Source organism: Mixophyes fleayi, chromosome 3, assembly GCF_038048845.1.
Source record: "Mixophyes fleayi isolate aMixFle1 chromosome 3, aMixFle1.hap1, whole genome shotgun sequence".
Taxonomy (NCBI): domain Eukaryota; kingdom Metazoa; phylum Chordata; class Amphibia; order Anura; family Limnodynastidae; genus Mixophyes; species Mixophyes fleayi.
In genome coordinates this window covers 23059869-23081185 of record NC_134404.1, presented here as the reverse complement: position 1 = coordinate 23081185, position 21317 = coordinate 23059869, and the positions used below count along the sequence as shown (strand labels likewise).

The following is a 21317-nucleotide window of genomic DNA, read 5'->3' as shown; positions in this document are numbered from 1 at the left end:
CTCATTGCTGGTTATAGCTTCTGTGCTCCAGTCTGCTGACCTGCTAGTTACTGTTCCTGTATTCTGATACCACTACTGACTCCCCGTGTATGACACTTGGCTTTGAATTGGACTTCGCTCGTGTTTCCTGTGACCCTGATCTCTGGCCTGTTTACCGGTTCTGCTATTCGCCTGTGACCCCTGACCTCAGCTTGTTTACCGGTACTGTTGTCTGCTGCCGGCCCTTGACCTCTGCGTGGACCTGACTCTTCTTGCCTGGGTTCTCCCCAGCCGGTACACACTTCATGACCCTCTGTCAGTCTGCGGCCCATTCTGTCCCCACCATCAGGGGCTCCAGTGAACACCTGATTGGCAGAGTAGATTCCGGGTTGTGTTGTGCCGGCTGGAGGGGTTCCTAACAGTCTCCTAGTATTCTCAGGAGACAAAGCCTCACCACAGAACTACATTTGTGATCATCTTGGAGGTAACTTCGTCTGGGCTGTGTCACTAAACCTGGCGCCAAAGTCTTGGAAGTCAGACGGAGCAGGAGAGGTAAAGAGAAGATATTCCAGTCCAGATTCTGTGACACCAGGGCCGAAAGGAAGCCAAGACCTGTGGCTGGATCTTCTCTAAAGTGAATTAAAGTAAAAGTTAAGTGACCAGGCTTTCTGATGCCTTCATTGGTTAAAGAGGTTGGTGGCTGGTGTACTCCCTCTCAATAGGTCTATGTGTCTAAAAATGTATTCCCCAAAAATTTAAAAGGCCAGTGTAAAACAGTATAGCATTGCTACCTTTAAGTGGTTCCTGTGACCCACAGAATAAAGATCACCGTGCAATCCATATCCAGCTGCCCTGTATTGAGATCAGCAACCTGAGTCCATACTCTGCCCACTACTCAGCAGTCCTGAGGATTTAGTCAGAGCAATTATCAAATAAATGCAGCGCCTACACACCACCTAGAAGTATCGGTGGTTCTAGGTGCCAGTGATCGCCCTCCTACAACTTGGAGGCACCACATTGGTGGGCAGTGGACACAATTACTGAGTGGCTGGTTTTGACAAGTGGCATTGCCCCCTCTTCCTTTAAACATGCTCTCATCTCTCTCATTCTCAAAAAACCTTGTCTTGATCACAAATCACTCCTCAATTACCGCCCCATTTAAATTCTCCCCTATGCCTCTAAGTTACTCGAAAAGGTTATCCGTAACCGCCTCACCAGGCATCTCTCGGATAACTCCCACCTTGACCCTTCAATCCGGTTTCCACCCCCTACACTCCACTGCAACCGCACTGGCCAAAGTTATGAACGACCTTCTATTGCCTTCTATTGGCTAAATCTATGGGTCACTTCTTCCTGCTCATCCTCCTGGACCTATCTGCATCCTGCCACACAGTGCTGTAACTAGACCTTTTAGTGCCCTGGGCGAGACAGGGCACCGGCGCCGCCCCAGTGGAAGTGACATTTTCCAAGTGGGTGTGGCCAACCTAATGTGGGGTTGTGGCTAGCACTTTGCTGAAAGAATTCTGTTACACATATTTGCAAATGCATGAGATATATGGTAGTGGGCAAGATGGAATTGATTCCAATAGCGGAGAGCACATTAACAAAAGACAGATATGCTAACAACAGCCACTGTGTGTATAATTGAATGCGTACCCTGAGATTGATCAATTTTGATAGCAGCCAATTAACCTACTAGTATATTTTTGGATTACGGGAGGAAACCCACGCAAACATGGGGTGAACATACAAAATACAAACTCTACATAGATAAAGCCATGGTCGGGAATTGAACTCGTGACCCCAGTGCTGTGAGACAGAAGTATTAACTACTAAGCCACCGTGCTGTCCCATGTCATTGTCTTGGGGAGTACCGTTTGAAATATCCTTAAATAATAATAAGATATTTTTTCTCCATTATCATTACATATGGATAAAACAGGTAGTCCACATTAGATATTTCAGTTTGTGTTTCTGTGCGGATATTCTCAAACTCTTTTCTAGTCACTATAGAATACACAGCAATGGAGGCATTTTGCTACCAGGGTGCACACCAGAACAGTGCAGTCACCAGGGAGCACACTTGCAGTGTATACAGCACTGGGGGTGTTCAGTCGCCGATGTGTCCAGTGTCAGTGCACTGAACACTGGAGGTGGTCTGCCACCTATGCAAACCAGCATAATGTACACAACACTAGAAGTATTTGACTACCAGGATACACAACTGACAACTGTATGGTATACTCAGTTCTGTTGGTGTTGTGCCACCATGCACACTTGCCTAAATTTTGATGGTAGGCCTGTGAATCTAGGCAATACTGTATCAATGGAGCACTACATTTTAAATACTCCTCTTAAATAAATATTAGCTTCTAAAGCATTCAGAATAAGAATAGACTGTAAGAAATACATCTAACATGCAGATAAATAAGAAATATATAGTGCAATTTGTCTGTACTGAAAAACAAGGACATTTCCAGGTACAAACCTTCAAAACTCTGCACTGTACCTGGAAAGTAGGGACAGCTGGTGTACACAACAATGAGGATAGTATACCATCATTTTAGAGAAACGATTTTAGGGAGGCCAGTAATTACCAAGTATCCCTGGCTGCACTTTAATGTGCAGGTGAATAATCTCACAGGCAGGGGACAGCAGAGCAAGATAGATAACACATGGCAGGAGAAATCAGGATTCTGCCTTTAATACATCGCACAATTTCTCATTATCCGCCCCCACAGCTTAGATGTCTGTAGAGTTACATGAACCACGTCTAAAGTGCATGTAACAAGTCCCTATGTTTCATTAATAACACACCACAGCATCCAATAATTGTGTGTGAGGTCCATTAACCATTTATATACACGAGCATAAATAATATGTGTAACAGTTGTATGGTACACACCATGTACCTAGGAGGTAACAGATGAGTGACAGTGCGTTTATTTACAAACCACAGACTGCATACAGTTACACCATAGGGTTGGCGGTGAGCTGGTTAACAAATAACTCAATGGGCTGAAAATAACGAACCTGTTAAGACTTCAGAATATCACTAAATGGGGAGGAGCTTTTGGCCTCACATGGCGTCCAAAAATGTAATCACACAAGAAGCAGAAGACCAGAGCAATCAAACCCACAACCATGGATTATTAGTGACTAAGCAGCCAATGCGTTATCTGAGCTCGGCTTTTTTTGTCTGGATACTGCTCTTGTGCTGGAGGTTGTATTTTTTGCTCTTTTATTATCAGTAAACTGACCCCAAGGAAGGATTGAGGCCATGAGGGGTCAGAAAAGTTTAAGTTGAGTTGTGCGTGGAGCAGTGACAGAAGTGATTCAGCCAGGGCACAGAGGCAGATAGCGGGCGGCTGCTGCACCCCCTTGGGCTTGCGCCCTGGGCGACGGCACCACCCGCACCTGCCTAGTTACGGCACTGTTGCCACACCGTGAACCACCCCCTCATCTGGCAGACCCTTCTTTCTCTCTGCCTCTGTCCTCGTATGGTTAACCTCATACTGCGCCAAGTGCTCCTTCTCTGTATCCATTTCTGGTTCATCCCCAACCCCATCTCCACCCACCCTGTACGCATCCCTCAGTGCTCTGTTCTTGGTTACCTACTCTTTTCGCTGTACACTACCTCCCTGGGTGATCTCATCACTTCCTTCAGTCTCCAATATCACCACTACGCTGATGACATTTAACTCTACATCTCTTCTCCTAATCCCTCTCCTCTCATGTATCTGACTGCCTTTCCATCCCCTCTTGGATGTCCTCACGTTTTCTAAAAATGAACATTGCCAAAACAGAGACCATTGTCTTCCCTCCTTCTAGATTTTCATCCCATCTTTCTTTCTCTCTCTCTCTCACACTGTCAACAACACTACCATTTCATCTGTTGGGAGTCACCCTTGACGACTCCTCTCCCTATTTTGCCCCCCGACATTCAATCTTCCACCCAACCCTGTCGCTTTCAACTTCACAACATCACCCGCATCCGGCCCTTCCTATATCAGGATGCCACCAAAACCATTATCAATGCACTCATCATTTCCCATCATAATTACTATAACCTTCTCCTCACCGGCCTACCCCATTCATACTATATTCAACGCGGCTGCGAGAATTATCTTCCTTTCATGCCGTTCTTCTTCTGCCTCCTTTCTCTGTCTTGTCTTACACTGGCTTTCCTTACCCTACAGAATCCTTTTCAAACTCCTTACCCTCACCTACAAGGCCCTGTCCCATACACCTCCAATCAGACTCCCTCCTGTTCCGTGATCGGCCAATGCCCGTCGCCTCTCCTCCACTCTAATCACATCATCCCATTCCAGAATCCAAGACCTCTCCCGAGCTGCCCCCCTCCACTGGAATGAACTTCCACGCTCCATCCGACGGTCCCTAAATCTGTGCACCTTCAAACGGGCACTAAAACCAATCTATTCCTCAAAGCCTACCAGCCATCCACCTCACCTCTCTTTTCCCGCCCTGCTACTCACTTCTCCTGCGCTTTATCCCCTCCTCTAACTTCTTGTGTCCCTCCTGTCTGTTTGCCCTCCCTTTAGGATGTAAGCTCTTATGAACAGAGTCCTCTTCCCTTCTGTCTCTCTACCTAGTCTACTGCTCCATCTGCACTTTACCAGCCATGCTTGGAGCTGTTGGAATCCTGGTATCATTCGTTTATTGTTCTCTACTGTTTTCCCTGTATGGTCCACTGTATGTATTCTGTACAGCACTGTGCATATCTTTTTGAGCCTTATAAATAAAGGATAGTAGTAGTAATAATCTGTGACAACAAATTACTGGTTACCAGCAAAACCCCATAAAGGGAGGTGGATAGGGGGTGGCAGAGTAAGCTCATCACATAAATCTCTTCACTTGGGTGTATAAAGGGATTAATAAATCGGTCACATCACAGAAGGGCCATGTCTGCCATTTACCAGTTTATTAGAAACATTTTATAGCCAGTATGGCTCACGTACTAACATTACATCCACAGCACCAGGTCTGACACTTTCTTAACCTGCACCAGGTACTAATCCTAATTATCAGCCGGTTGCAGTGGATCTATGTGAAGTTGCACCTAAACTAACAGGTTCCATGTACAGATGCACCTGCACACTTGCGTTATCATGTCTGTATATTGAGTAGTGTTTATCTTAAGACGTGCAACTTGAACTAGGACAGTGTTGGCTAACCTGTGACACTCCAGGTGTTTGTGAAACTACAAGTCCCAGCATGCTTTGCTAATATATAGCAGCTTTATTGCTGGGAGGGTATGCTGGGACTTGTAGTTTCACAAACACCTGGAGTGTCACAGGTTAGCCAACACTGAACTAGGAGGTATCTCAGGTGTTGCAGTAAACCAGCATCTGTATGACCTTACTTTACTGGACTCACACGCCCCGTGCCGCTTCTCAGAAGGGCCATAAGTGTAACTCTAAATGAGGCCCAATGTTAGCAAGTGAGCCTTAGGGGGAGATGTTGGGGTCTGCAATGTTTTAATTAAAATAATGGTTATTATAATGACGATCGTTTGAGGCTTAAAACCTGGTATTTATCGTCTTGCCGTATAATGAGCTTGGTTTTAGCACTTCCCCAAACACCTTTTTACTGTAATACTCAGGATTAAGGCAGTAAGAATAAAGTAGAGGTGACTGGTCTATCGTTGCATTGCTGGCTTTACAAGATCACAAGAGGAGAAGTGAGGACATCATGGTTAAATCAAGTCCCGCCCACAGCTCAGAGACCCGCCTTCATTACATGACATCTAGTTTGGGTAGCATATTAATGAGATTGGAGGGGCTGAGTGTTTATTTAATCAATAGTACAGACTTTCAAACGTTATTTTATGCACTTTTGTTTTATTTATTTTTTTAAAAAAAAAGGGGCGAAGAAAAAAAAAAAAAAAAAGATATTTCTAGGTAGTAAAAATCCAAATCAATTTAATAATTTTATTTAATAAAAATTAAAAACACATTGTATAACAATGTCACAATACAGACCATTCCCAACACTGCCGCCTACGAAGGTACAGAGCAGATCTTTATATCACTGCAAAGATATCGGACGTGTCACTATCAGACACAGTGTCCAGCAGTAAGAGGGTTAATGCTGGATCATTAAAGTCACTCTGTCCACAATACACTTTTTGTTTTGTTATTAAGGGCAGAACATAACGATGGAGTAAATGGAGATTTGCAGATTTACTTACGACCATCTTCCAGTTTGCTTTTAAACAGAATACAAGAAATAGACCAGTTTCTAATCAATTCAAAATTATATGATAGAAGCAGCATACAGTGCAGGGGTTTACCCTTCAACTTCAGCTGACTGCCCTCCTACAACTTTTACTACCCAGGCGTTTTCATCCATGCTTCTGTGCTTTTCAGTAATGTATTTATATTATGGGTCCAATTATATTCCATGTAGAGAGCACAGCTTAGCTGTATCGTACATGAATACATGTCTCAAAAGCACAGAACACAGAAATAAAGAAACTGTGTTTAGGAAAAGTTGTAGGAAAGTACAAGACAATAAATTCAAGTCAACTTGTTATCTGACAATGATAGATTTAGGATATCCAATATGTATGTCTTCAATATCAAGGTCAATAAGACCCAGCTGTTTAAATGATCATATTACTTAGGTTGAGACTTCAACCAATCAGATTATACCAGGCTGTTCACATCATAGTCTTCCTTTGAAGTGTAAGACAAATTACATGGTTGTGGAACTGCAAGTCTCAAGACACCTGGGCAGTGGGTTGCTCATACCCATCAAGTTGGTATTACATACCATAGACCCATACAAAGCCCATTTTTGGACGTTCATCTCACTGGCTATAAAAAAAAAAAAAAAAAAAAAGCTTGTTCCACCCAAGTGCTCAGTCTCCTGCAGTGTAAAATGTATGTTGACAGGCTACGGTGTGACACCAGGCCTGGACTCATGCTCACCACCACCTATGTCAGGGCCACAGTCCAGCTACTAAAACTTTCTAATGAACTGTTAAACTGAACTTGGAAACAATCTTGTTTACACGTAACCCCCAAGATTAAATCTCATGGGGATAAGGAACCAGGTTTTGTCGAGCAGTTGCTGAGAAATGTGCCATGATGTGGGCTGAACCGTTGTCCTCAGGAAAGGTCCAGGCCCATAGTCCTCTGAGACAAGGAACAGACGGATGATGAACATACAAAGAGCTGTACTGATATGGGTGACGACAGGCTGGAAAGTGACTTGTCCCAGTTCACTGGCCGGTGCGCACCTCCTCGGAGGCCTGCACCGTGCTCAGGTACTGCCAGCTCAGGGCCGCCAACAGCATGGCGCACGACAGGTAAATGGGGGAGAAGCCGTGACGGGTCGCCAGGGGGCCGCCGGACAGACTCAGCTTCCTGACAGTAGAAACAATGTTCTGTGTCCGCCCAGAGGATGGGTCTGTCAGGGGAATTTTCTGGTAGATCTGAAATTAGGGAAAAATATTATTCTTATTATCAAATACCAACATTGCTTCTGGACAGCAAACTGATTAATTCACGGAGTCACGCCATCCATTCATTGTCTTATATCCTTCAACGTTCTCTACCCACATAAATCCCTTTAATCTCTAGACCTAGTCCTAATGTACCAGATTATGTGGAGTGCGATCAAATTCTCTCTCAAAATCCAAGTACATCAAATTGCACCAACATGATGAAGTGTGAAACGTACCACCTCACAGAAAACTAGTTATAATTGGTGCTTTGTCAATCCATGCCGACAATTTTTCTCCATTATAGATTTTAGACTCACACCCCTCAGAATACCTTCAAATAATTTCCCTACGACAGACGTCAGACTCACAGGTCTTATTTCCTGGTTCTGATCTTGTTCCATTTTAAAGATTTGTATCCAGGGCCGGATTAACCCTAGGGCTAACTGGGCTATAGCCCAGGGGCCTCGGGCATCCAGGGGGCCCTTCAAGGTCCTCAGCAGCATTATTGATCGGTCCGAGGGCACCCCCATCCCGATAAATGCTGCTGAGCATTGTCAGTGCAGTACTCCGTCCCCGGCGCCGCTCAGTAATCTGCTTACTGAGGAGATCTCGCGAGAGTTCACAAACTCTCGCGAGATCTCCTCAGTAAGGAGCTTACAGCGCACCGCGGAAGGAGGACTGCACTGACAGGTAAGTGCTTGGGGGGGCCTCATGGGGGGCGGCGGGCGGCTCACATTGGGGGCCTCACGGGGGAATGGAGGCCCCCTTAGCCCAGGGGCCTCCATTCCCTTAATCCGGCCCTGTTTGTATCTCATCAGCTCCCCCCACCCCCCAAATCTTGGGACACTGAGCCAGTTATAAGAGATTCCAAAGACAGGACCAATACTGGTCTGTCAAATGGTGAAAGGCATTATATTACTGTTTTACTTGTCTAGACATTCCTGAACCTCCTTCTGTTAGACAATTAACATTTATTATTTTGCTTAGGCTACTGCCAACACAACCTATTTACTGAAATATTCCACTCCTTTAGTTTGTACATTTCCCCATTACCTCCAATACTTTGTTATTTAACCACATTGGTTACCTGTTATTTCTGAAAATATTTTTGCTGTAAAGGATATATTTGCAACTATATTTAAAATCGTTCTATTGTGAGAAAAGCACCATATAAATAAAATGATTATTAAAATATTTTTTTAAAAGTTCCCATTTGCCAATGATTTGGCCTCCTTGTGTTTATTTAAGAACACACATTTTCAAGGGCTTCAATGCTTCTCTGTGCCAATTAAAATGTTTGTTCTTTTAAAATTCATAGTTTTTGAACCCTCTTACAAAACGTTTTTGTCTGGACCTCCATTTGAGGGCTCTATCTGGAATCATTCCTCTTTAAGGCTAGGTAGGCAGCCCGACTACTAATCTTTTGCTGCTTCAATGTATAACGTCAGGTGCTCCTTGTATCTATGTCAGGTGATGCAGACAACACAGCGCTCATTACCTCTTCAATGTACTGGTACATGATGGCTCTCACAGCCTGGATATTGGTGGCGTCTATCATCAGCGTTACCGCCTGGCCCTTACGGATCTTCACCACTCCCTTGAACACTTGGTTGTTGTTGTAACAGGCGGCCAGCGTAGCGATGGCCATAACCTAGACACGGAAACAATGATTACAAAGACGGCAGGACATGTATTTCTATACTGTCCCTGTGGAATATTACAGCATCTCATAAAGTAACAGACAGGATGATCCTAGGTGAAGGCCAGAGGACCAGATGTGTGCGACAGGTTTACAGGACAATAACTTACACTCAGACAATGAATGATCTCTTATACAAATTACAAGTCTGTTGTGATTAGGGAAAATATACAGCTTCTTCTAAAATACCGGCGGTTTTAAGTCCACACGCGTATGTGTGAATGTAGGGCAGCACGGTGGCTCAGTGGTTAGCACTTCTGCCTTACAGCTCTGGGGTCATGAGTTCAACTCCTGACCATGGCCTTATCTGTGTGGAGTTTGTATGTTCTCCCCGTGTTTGCGTGGGTTTTCTCTGGGTGCTCCGGTTTCCTCCCACACTCCAAAAACATACTGGTAGGTTAACTGGCTGCTATCAAATTGACCCTAGTCTGTGTGTATGTTAGGGAATTTAGACTGTAAGCCCCAATGGGGCAGGGACTAATGTGAGCGAGTTCTCTGTACAGCGCTGCGGAATTAGTGGCGCTATATAAATAAATGGTGATGATTGATAATGATGTTATTGGCAACACTTTTATGCAACTTGGATTTCAGGATTAATCATAAGGGACTATGACATTTACTAAAGGAGTACCGAGAGACAATAGGCTGCAATCGTTAAAGAGAACTTGTCAGTAGTTGATCCATTTTTGTTATTGCTCCATTACATTGGGCTGCACTGTGCCCCTGCTCGCCCAGGGGAAAGCAGGTACAATAGTGCGCTCTCTAATCTCCCAAATGAAACTAGTAGACTGCACCTTTCACAGAACAAAATGTGATACATCAGGAGACGTTTTTGAAAACCCTTCTACATTTAACTGAAAAAAGGTGGCGTTACCCATTCATCCATTTATATTCTTCTTCTTCTAAAGAAATTCTAGGAACAAAGAATAAATAAATGTCAGCATCTGAGCAGAGATCTTTCGGCCATGGAGGTTGGATGGAAGATTTGTACAGAATGCACCACCTGACTAGACAGCCAATCAGGTGCCACATTCAGTACACACCTCTCGTTCCAGCTGCTGGAATGCTTACAGTGGGTCGCAGCTCCCTCAGTGGTGAAAGGTCTCTCTCTCGGCTTGTCCTAACGATCAGGCTACATGATCCGGGTGCAGGAGTCAGGTAACAGGTAACAGTGGGGTAGAGGATAAACCGTTACAATAATATGGGATGTGGCTCTGCTGTGTAATAACGCGATAGATACACAGATGAACAGTGAGTGTACACAGCATTTACCCAGTACACATTATAAGAGGCACATGAAGTTAGTTCACTGAACAGGTGTCCTTAGATTATAAAAAAAACTATATTCCAACTGCAGCAAACCTACTGCTAAACTACTAGGTAAAGGGATTTGGGTGGACGTCTGTTTTGGCAGCCAACCCAAATGTCCATAATCCGCCGCACTGACCTGTGGGATTGCACAGAAGTTGAACACGCTCTGGTTCCTCAGCCGGGATAGGTAGAGCAGGACATCAGGCACGTGATGCAGAGTATTTGTAATCAGTTCATTCAGACACTGCACCGCTGGAACAATGTTCTCTGGCTTGGCCAAGTCGGACAGCTTTTTGCCGTATTTGCTCCACACCTACAGAAAACGATGATGTTGACGCTTGTTCATAATTAAGCATAAAGTTACATGTATTCTATTGCTGTCTCAGTGCGAGCGCTACGCTCTACATTTAATATCACCAAAATCATATACACAAGAGAGACCATTCTGTGTCCTGTACTAATATTCAGCCAATCAATTCACAAGGAATTAGTGACATCACAAAGTGAATCCTGTCTGACCCTAGTGAATGGATTTGGCTGCATTCCTATGGATCAGCCCATATAGTGGCTGCAATTACTATGTGTAGGTACAACATAGATGATGGATTATTGCCATATATCTTGTTTTTAAATGTGTTTTAGAGTCTATTTAACAAGTGGTAGGTCCTACATGCACCATGGACGGTCATCATTAGCTACCAACAAGTCACCGCACTGTGCCAAGCTGTCAGTCACTTACCTCTCTAGGCCAGAACTCTCTGCCCTCCAGGTGATCCTCCAGGTAGTCGCGGATAATGTTGGTTTTCTGCAGGAAGAGGCCCATGGAGTTGGAGAGCCTTGTATCCTCGCCAACAATAACATCTTCCAGCTCCGAGGCGGAAAACAGACGTGACAGACCGATCCCCACCAAGCCGGCCACATAGTGGCAGTACTGAGCAACGAAAGAGGATAATCCAGGTATCAGCAGTGAGAATGGGCAGTAGATTTTGTAAGATATATTTAGGCACTTGTGGGACTATCAGCCTGTGTGGCACTACCGGGCATACTCTGCCAGCCATTGGCTCTAGCAGACTGTAATATAGTCAATTCATGGACACAAACCAGGGTGTCAGATGTAACCTTTGCAAGGCAGGGCATGCTGTGACTTATAGTTCCACAACAGCTGAGGAGCCATAGGTTGCTTTATGAAACAGCTTGATAAGCATTTATTATAAATTGATTTTTTTTATACTAGACCTAGAAAAACTGTTCCTCTCCAGGTGTTGTGAGCCTACAAGTCCCAACGTAACTTACCAGCTATCAACCGACTATTGGCTGGCAAAGCATGCTGGGACTTGTAGTTTCACAACACATGGAGAGCCACAGGTTGGCCAAGCCTGTTTTATGCAAAAGCACGTGGGTCATTGCACTAAACTGAAGGACGTCTCTTATGACAGAAGTCGCGATCTTACCTTATCCCACTCCAGCAGCGATTCCACCTGCTTCTCCAAGAACTCTGCCATCCCCACTCCCATCTTGTGACAGATGTCTGCAATCACTTCCTGGTAAACGGCAGCCAGGTTCCTAAACTCCAGGGAGATCTAAAGCAAGTAAAGAAATCTCAGTATTTATGTGAGCACTATAGAGGGAGGTAATGTACGAGTTTACAGGAAAACTACAGCAACAGCCACGTTGGTGGGTTCCGGTCCATAACAAATGCCCTTGTGAGTGGCAAAGCGAGACGTAGGAAGGCCCCAGTGCAAGGACTGTGTCCATGAAACAGATGACATGAGCAGCAACTGAAGCCAAGAAGGAGGAGCTCTGAATCATTAGGTGTCTAAATCTGACCTACCGTTGGGAAGTCCTCCAGCACCTGCCGGTCCTTCTCCTTGCTCTCCGTAAACCTCCAGTCGGCCTGGTACAGGAAGGTGTGGAAGTTGTGCAGCATGGGGATTTTAGTCTCCAGACTGATGGTCATGTCATCCTCCACCGTATCCAGAGCTCGCAGGACCAGGTAGAAGATACACACAGCATGCCTGAGATCATACAGAGAGTGACCGGTCACCTCGGAGCATAAATTACAATCCTGGTGTTGGACATAAGACCAACTACATCATCAGCAACATTTATTTACATGGTGCCAGCAAAGTCCATAGAACTTTACAAACACAGTAATACTGGGTAATACAGACAGAGGACCCTGCTCATAAGCTTACGGTCTATAGGACAATGGGAGCAAGTGCTACATATTTGTCCAGATTGCAAGGTAAGAAGTGGTTAGTGGGCTGTATGATCCAGTCACAAAACAAAGCTGGTCAGAGGGTTGTAGTCTTGTGTGAGCTGTGTAAAGGGTGGTAATAGAGTAACCTAGGGAGCGTAAGTGGGTGGTGCAGGAATATTATAAGCTTGCCTGAAGAAGTGGGTTTTCAGAGACCACTTGAAGGTTTGAAGACAATGGGGGGCATTTATTAAAAGCCCATGTGCAGTTACCTACAGCAACAAGACATTTGCTTTCATTGAATCGAGCAAATCTAACGGCGGAGTTTGTTTCTGGGTTCCTGTATTTGCACATCCAGCCTTTTCCTTCTGCATTTTTATAAAATGGAAATAAAAATCACCCCCCTTGTTTGTTGTGCATGAAAGTCAGGACTGGATTGGCAGGAATGCCACTAAGAAGATTTACACGGGTTCCTTGCTGGCCAAGAACTTTTCCATTAGCTAAAATGAGCAGCATAGTTACAATACTTAGGGAACTTCCTTGTGCTGGGTTACTGATAATATCCAAATTTATCTGACTCGTGTTAGACATAATCCATTGCAAGGGCATGTTGGGGCGTTTAAACAGGTAGTGTTGTAGGTCAGAATAACTTGTGTCAAAAAGTTGGCGTGTGCCGCATTATTGGCTGTAGGTGTCCCACACTGGAAGAAGCGCACGTCTCATGCCATGGAGGACCAGGATGTGCCACGCCATATCACTTCACGTGCAGCGTCAGACAAGGAGAGAGCAACAGGTCAACTATGCCAGGGGCAGCAGGTTTGGGCCAGGAAAGTCAACTCCTGGGTACAAGCCCCTTCTTGCTGACTATGGAGAAACGTCTGCTTGTCTAACTCCTTGGGGACATCTCAAACAGCGGTTTAGCGCCAATTAGTCACTATGGTGCATGTATAATTAACAAGCAATTTAAAAATAAATGGGGAATAGCCAAGGAGATTTTTTTTTCCTTTGGCAAACTAAGAAAGGCGTGACAATACAAATGGATCTAGTGGTTCGCTGTTCTCCTTCACCCTAAAACATCTAGGGGGGATTTTATTAGCTGCGTTACTGTAAAAAGTAACATGCCCTCTGCACCATTACCGTTAATATGGCAATTTTAACCCGGAATTCTGTTCACAGCTCTCTGAGCAGAAATCAGCATTAAACATTACCGTAGTAACGGTAATAGTGCGCAGGACGCGTTACTTTTGTAGGTAACGCGGCCAATGGAATCCTCCCCCTAGAGTACACAATGACCCCTTGCATACATTATAAGGGGTTGGGGGAAGTTTAGATACATTATTGAATTATTTCCCAGGTTAGACTTTCTTCTTGAACTACATGGTATAGAATTTGGGGCACAGCCACAGAAATCAGGGACTACGTGCGTCCGATCACACATCAGTAAATGTACTGAACACATAAAGAAAACAGGACTTTGGAAAGACTCTGCCCCTTTCACCATTTCTTTTCAACATTTTCTGCTACACTAAGTACGTAAAGCCTTATAGCCGGCTATACAAATTATCCTAAATCGCTGGCAGAGCGCCTAAACTAACAACCGCTTGAAAGGACGGCATCCTGGTTAGGAAAGGCTGGGAATACTGCCTAGTTTATGAGGATTTTATTTCCAAGTCACATTCACAGCACTAAATACTACATTTCATATTTTGTACGTTGTGATTTACATGTTCCCTGATCAGTCAATCTATGCCATGCTTATAGGAAGTAATTTCATTTGTACTCCCTCCCTATAGCTTGATGTGGTACAAGACCCTGGCAGGAAGGCTGCATTGAAAGGTGCCGCTTAAAATATCTGTATTGTATGGTTGCAGGTCGTAAAACAGAATGTAATTTGTATTATTCCCATCATTAATTAGGATTATATCAATTATTAATTTACCCAACTGCCCACATGTTAGAAAAAGTAGTCCGATATCACATATAATGATTGATCAGCATCTGGTAGACAAGCTTGTGCTGTGATGCCAGGTTCGTACATTGACAGCAGTGTTATTAGTTGTGTGGGGTGTGAGCCATACAAAGTGTGCAGGGAGTGGCTAATGTCAACTTACCAACACAACAGATAATAGTGAGTACTTACACAGAGCACACCCTTCCCCTCCCGATACACATCTGTGGAATGTACCAGCAGGCAAACGCCAAGTTCACTAAATAATTCAATTTTGTTTACTTTACTCTGGAATGAAATTATTTTTGCTGAATCAACAGAGCTTATTGTCCCATTCCCAGTACAAGGCAGAGAACAGCCATACAATAGTTCCTTTATGTGGTGTATCGCTGATAATTTGGGGATTCACAGACTGCTCTTTTTATGACCTTGGACAGGTGTAGGAAAGTCAAAACAAAAGGACATGTTTGCACTATACTGGTTCAGTCATTAAATACATTGTACCAAAAAAGACAAAAACAAACATAAAAAAAAACAAAACAAAAAACCTTTCGGAAACATGTCACTGGTTTTGCACCTTAGCACACACTAACTGCAGAAAAATGTTAGCACATGGTTAAAAACTAGTTACCCACCGCAGTTCCCCATCCAGGGCTTGGATCACTGCTGCAAAGCTTCTGCTGGTCTCATTCAGGTACTTGTAACAAGTCTGCAAGCTGTCGCTCATAGAGTCCTGTCGGGGTAGAGACACAGGGTGAAATCTGCAGACAGACAGGTTTTGGGGTGCAAAGCATTTCTGTACGGTGCGGCCTTCTTTCAGCCCCCTCTCCTGCAGCCTGCTCACTGTCAGTAGTGACCGCTGGCCAGCAGGCTTCTGAGCTGGGCCCAAGCACAGTGTCCTCTTAAAGAGAGCAACAGCAACTTTGCAGTTTGCACTGGCCATCAGCCAAACGTGGAGAAAACTTTCTCCGGGCCTCTTCCAGCGATCATGAACTGGGCCCCAGAGCTCACTTCCTAAACTAGAGCTGAAGGGAAAGCAAAGTGCCCATGGACACTGGTGTTACAGCCCCAGCATGAACACATAAGCAACACACCCACTGGGCTGTGCCCTCCCACTTGTTTTCATTTTCATGGTCTAGTTTGGTGGGCAGGGCTATGCGATCTCAGATATTAACCATTTACACCCTACACTCCTCCAACAGCAAGATCTTTTAAAGGGACAGGACAAGTTAATTATTTGAGCTAATCCTGCCTGGCCAGCCCTTTAAAACAGGATGCATGTAAAACACATGTGTTGTATGACTGCACTGCAAATAGTGCAGGAACATTTTGCAACATGTGTATTTCATGTGTTTCCATTAGTAAATATCTGACCTAACTATTCTACTTTGCAACCTTTTAAAATATTTATCAACAAATACTAAAAATGATAACAACACTGTGGATTATACATCCTGCCCATAATCTGTGGTTTAAAGCAGGGCTGCATTTCATAGGATAATGACAGGCACTTGTCTGAGCAGTATGTGCTATGCTGATAATCTGGCCTGTCACAGCCAGTCCAGCCCTTAAGTATGCAGCATATCCAGCCTCCGATCCTCAATCAGAGCACTCTAATCTCAGGTGTCGGTTATAAAGATAGATAAATACAACACACAAGTGTTTGGTGTATATATAAAGAAAATGCATAATACAGGTGAACAGCTAGAGGCCTCAATCCCTCTGGTGCTAATGATCACTAATACAATGCATATAAAATGTATCTAAAAGTAAAACTCATTATTGAATGGTATAAATAGATTGGGCGGGAGAGGTGTCCATACAAATTGGGGAGATTATGACACCAGGAAAACTGTGTAAAATTGCCAGGGGAGGTGAATGGCGATGTCACTGCTACTGGACTAAATAAAAATGCTGGAGAAAGTGATGGGGTCAAAATAAATAAAAACTAAGTATTGTGGGAACACAGAACTATAACATAAATAACCAGCCCCAGTTTATTTTATGTGAATCTGAGCAAGTTAATGGAATGTGATGATAGGTGCACTTTAGATATAAAGTAGTTTATTTAAAAAGAACAATGTACAGAACAATATACATCTATATTAGTACAAAGAAATTGAGAGCTATAGCTAGGTCAATAACCGAATATCGGGACAACCTCTAGGACAGGTGAGCAGCGGGATAATGGGGACAAGCTCTAGAACAGGTGAGCAGCGGGATACTGGGGACAAGCTCTAGAACAGGTGAGCAGCGGGATACTGGGGACAAGCTCTAGGACAGGTGAGCAGCGGGATACTGGGGACAAGCTCTGGGACAGGTGAGCAGCGGGATACTGGGGACAAGCTCTAGAACAGGTGAGCAGCGGGATACTGGGGACAAGCTCTAGAACAGGTGAGCAGCGGGATACTGGGGACAAGCTCTAGGACAGGTGAGCAGCGGGATACTGGGGACAAGCTCTGGGACAGGTGAGCAGCGGGATACTGGGGACAAGCTCTAGAACAGGTGAGTAGGAGGATACTGGGGACAAGCTCTAGAACAGGTGAGCAGCGGGATACTGGGGACAAGCTCTAGGACAGGTGAGCAGCGGGATACTGGGGACAAGCTCTAGGACAGGTGAGTAGGAGGATACTGGGGACAAGCTCTAGAACAGGTGAGCAGCGGGATACTGGGGACAAGCTCTAGGACAGGTGAGCAGCGGAATACTGGGGACAAGCTCTAGGACAGGTGAGCAGCGGGATACTGGGGACAAGCTCTAGGACAGGTGAGCAGCGGGATACTGGGGACAAGCTCTGGGACAGGTGAGCAGCGGGATACTGGGGACAAGCTCTGGGACAGGTGAGCAGCGGGATACTGGGAACCACCTCTAGGACAGGTGAGCAGCGGGATACTGGGGAGAACCTCTGGGACAGGTGAGCAGCGGGATACTGAGAACCACCTCTGGGACAGGTGAGCAGCGGGATACTGGGAACCACCTCTGGGACAGGTGAGCAGCGGGATACTGGGAACCACCTCTGGGACAGGTGAGCAGCGGGATACTGGGGAGAACCTCTAGGACAGGTGAATAGCGGGATACTGGGGACAAGCTCTGGGACAGGTGAGCAGCGGGATACTGGGGACAACCTCTAGGACAGGTGAATAGCGGGATACTGGGGACATCCTCTAGGACAGGTAAGTACCCGGATACAGGGACAACCTCTAGGACAGGTGAATAGCGGGATACTGGTGACCACCTCTGGGACAGGTGAATAGCGGGATACTGGGAACCACCTCTAGGACAGGTGAGTACCCGGATACAGGGACATCCTCTAGGACAGGTGAATAGCGGGATACTGGGGACAAGCTCTGGGACAGGTGAATAGCGGGATACTGGTGACCACCTCTGGGACAGGTGAGCAGCGGGATACTGGGGACAACCTCTAGGACATGTAAGTACCCGTATACAGGGACAACCTCTAGGACAGGTGAGTACCCGGATACAGGGACATCCTCTAGGACAGGTGAATAGCGGGATACTGGGGACAAGCTCTGGGACAGGTGAATAGCGGGATACTGGTGACCACCTCTGGGACAGGTGAATAGCGGGATACTGGGGACCACCTCTGGGACAGGTGAGCAGCGGGATACTGGGGACCACCTCTAGGACAGGTGAGTACCCGGATACAGGGACAACCTCTAGAACAGGTGAATAGCGGGATACTGGGGACCACCTCTGGGACAGGTGAGCAGCGGGATACTGGGGAGAACCTCTAGGACAGGTGAGTACCCGGATACAGGGACAACCTCTGGGACAGGTGAATAGCGGGATACTGGGGACCACCTCTGGGACAGGTGAGCAGCGGGATACTGGGGACAACCTCTAGGACATGTAAGTACCCGGATACAGGGACAACCTCTAGGACAGGTGAATAGCGGGATACTGGGGACCACCTCTGGGACAGGTGAATAGCGGGATACTGGGGAGAACCTCTAGGACAGGTGAGTACCCGGATACAGGCACATCCTCTAGGACAGGTGAGCAGCGGGATACTGGGGACAACCTCTAGGACAGGTGAATAGCGGGATACTGGGGACCACCTCTGGGACAGGTGAGCAGCAGGATACTGGGGAGAACCTCTAGGACAGGTGAGTACCCGGATACAGGCACATCCTCTAGGACAGGTGAGCAGCGGGATACTGGGGACAACCTCTAGGACAGGTGAATAGCGGGATACTGGGGACATCCTCTAGGACAGGTGAGCAGCGGGATACTGGGGACAACCTCTAGGACAGGTGAGCAGCGGGATACTGGGGACAACCTCTAGGACAGGTGAGCAGCGGGATACTGGGGACCACCTCTGGGACAGGTGAGCAGCGGGATACTGGGGACAAGCTCTGGGACAGGTGAGCAGCGGGATACTGGGGACAACCTCTAGGACAGGTGAATAGCGGGATACTGGGGACCACCTCTGGGACAGGTGAATAGCGGGATACTGGGGACAAGCTCTAGGACAGGTGAGTACCCGGATACAGGCACATCCTCTAGGACAGGTGAGCAGCGGGATACTGGGGACAAGCTCTAGGACAGGTGAGCAGCGGGATACTGGGGACAACCTCTAGGACAGGTGAATAGCGGGATACTGGGGACAAGCTCTGGGACAGGTGAGCAGCGGGATACTGGGGACAACCTCTAGGACAGGTGAATAGCGGGATACTGGGGACAAGCTCTAGAACAGGTGAGCAGCGGGATACTGGGGACAACCTCTAGGACAGGTGAGCAGCGGGATACTGGGGACAACCTCTAGGACAGGTGAGTACCCGGATACAGGGACAACCTCTAGGACAGGTGAGTACCCGGATACAGGGACAACCTCTAGGACAGGTGAGCAGCGGGATACTGGGGACAACCTCTAGGACAGGTGAATAGCGGGATACTGGGGACAAGCTCTGGGACAGGTGAGCAGCGGGATACTGGGGACAACCTCTAGGACAGGTGAATAGCGGGATACTGGGGACAAGCTCTAGAACAGGTGAGCAGCGGGATACTGGGGACAACCTCTAGGACAGGTGAGCAGCGGGATACTGGGGACAACCTCTAGGACAGGTGAGTACCCGGATACAGGGACAACCTCTAGGACAGGTGAGTACCCGGATACAGGGACAACCTCTAGGACAGGTGAGTACCCGGATACAGGGACAACCTCTAGGACAGGTGAGTACCCGGATCTATGACCTTACCCGGTCCATGTGGGACATGACGGCCCGGCAGCCGCCCATCTTGAACCTCAGCAGGTTGTATATCTCCTCCGGGTGCCCGAGGGACCGGATGATGTCCATGGCCGGTGTATGATGCGGCTTCTCCGGCTACAGCATCCCCGCACTATACTCACAGCTCCCGTCACCCTGGGCCCGCCCACTCTCTCAGCAACAGCCAATAGCCGCACAGCTCCACAGTGGACTGACGGATCTCATTGGACAGATGGGACTCGAACCAGAGGCTGCCAACCAATCAGTCGAGACCTGTTGCTGGGGTGACGCATCGCGCAAGCGCGCGATTGGCTGAACAGGAAATGTGACGCGTGTCAGACCGGCATGTGGGCGTGACCTAACGGTTACAGCGAGGAGGTTGATAGGACATGGGACGGTCAGGACGTGCTGGGACTTGTAGTTCTACAACAGCCGGCAAATACCGCCACGGCCTGGTGAGGCGTTATAGGAAGCTTGGCCAAACCAAGGTTCTCCAACTGTTGTGGAACTACAAGTCCCAGCATGCCCTCAGAGCCCAGTGACCTCCAGCCACAGACATCAGTGATCTCCTATGTGACCCCATCCTGAGCTATGTGATAGTCATTGGTGTTATGAGAATGAATAAGAACAGCTCGGTGATAATGACTGTTCCCCTTCCAGGAATTCCCATTATAACTGTGTTCCCATCATCATGACATGCACAGAGTGATTTACACGAAACCATCAGCCCTGAGAGATTCAGATATTATTATATAGTCTTTATTATGGTCAATGAGTAAGTTCAGTAACTTTACAGGTAACATCTGCTTCACCATCAAATAATTATTATCAGTTTTACTGAAGAATCACCTTAAAATAAAGAATATTCTCAAAAACCCTGATGAATCCCTCCCTGGTGAGGCCACATTATGGAGATATGTCTGATCCCACACGTCTCTCATGCTCAGGTCAATTGTATATTGTGGGTTTTTTTCTTTGCTAAAGTTATCTTTAGATGAATAACATATATTTTTATTTTACAGGCATTATATGGAGGAAAAAAAAAAACATTTTCCCAGGACTTTTACCCAAATATTTTATACAAACCAACAATTCTGCCAGGAATAGAGGAGATAACCAAATATGAGTTTTTCATAGCAGGTTTGACATGTTATTGGGTCTGGGAACAGAGTTCTGCATTGTAACTAGTGTTTTACCCTGACACTGTGCCCTCACCCCCCTGCATAAATCCTTAACTTGGACGTTGGAATAAGTCTGGGTACACCCTACAGCAGTGGTTCCCAAACTTTTGCAGTTCGCGGCACCCTTAGAGTCTCCAAATTTTTTCAAGGCATCCCTCCAAAATAATTATTGAGCAGTCCTGTTTTAGAAGTAGTTGGGTCAAAAAATTGTAATAAGTATTTAGGTCAGGACAGAAATACTTATTTAGTTGTATGCAAAAATGCCCCCTCTGCATCCAGACACTCTGCCCTCAGACACTCTGTCC

The 21317-nt window shown here is 46.2% G+C and overlaps 1 protein-coding gene across 2 annotated transcripts; it reads right to left on the bottom strand.

Annotated features, from left to right (window-relative positions):
- Window positions 1-5916: 5916 nt before the first annotated feature.
- FDFT1 (farnesyl-diphosphate farnesyltransferase 1) lies at window positions 5917-20005 on the bottom strand. 2 transcript variants are annotated; one of them, XM_075201218.1, is made up of 8 exons: window positions 19823-20005; window positions 15241-15338; window positions 12292-12475; window positions 11912-12040; window positions 11200-11391; window positions 10597-10773; window positions 8949-9101; window positions 5917-7438 (listed from the first exon to the last, which is right to left on the bottom strand). In XM_075201218.1, the coding sequence occupies exons 1-8, from the start codon at window positions 19919-19921 to the stop codon at window positions 7226-7228; spliced, it is 1245 nt and encodes a 414-aa protein (XP_075057319.1). In that variant the 5' UTR covers window positions 19922-20005; the 3' UTR covers window positions 5917-7225. The 2 variants fall into 2 exon arrangements, with proteins under 2 accessions (XP_075057319.1, XP_075057318.1); XM_075201217.1 differs by lacking the exon at window positions 19823-20005 and having other exon boundaries at window positions 15241-15700.
- Between the last annotated feature and the right edge of the window lie 1312 nt (window positions 20006-21317).

What these genes read in the sequence shown, in the direction of transcription:
- FDFT1 (XM_075201217.1), bottom strand. Translation starts at nt 15,548, where the DNA reads ATGGCCAGTGCAAACTGCAAAGTTGCTGTTGCTCTCTTTAAGAGGACA. An exon ending in TGCTGGAGGACTTCCCAACG is followed by an intron (nt 12,041 to 12,291) that starts GTAGGTCAGATT and finishes TACTTGCTTTAG; the next exon opens with ATCTCCCTGGAGTTTAGGAA. An exon ending in TGTACCAGTACATTGAAGAG is followed by an intron (nt 7,439 to 8,948) that starts GTAATGAGCGCT and finishes CCCTAATTTCAG; the next exon opens with ATCTACCAGAAAATTCCCCT.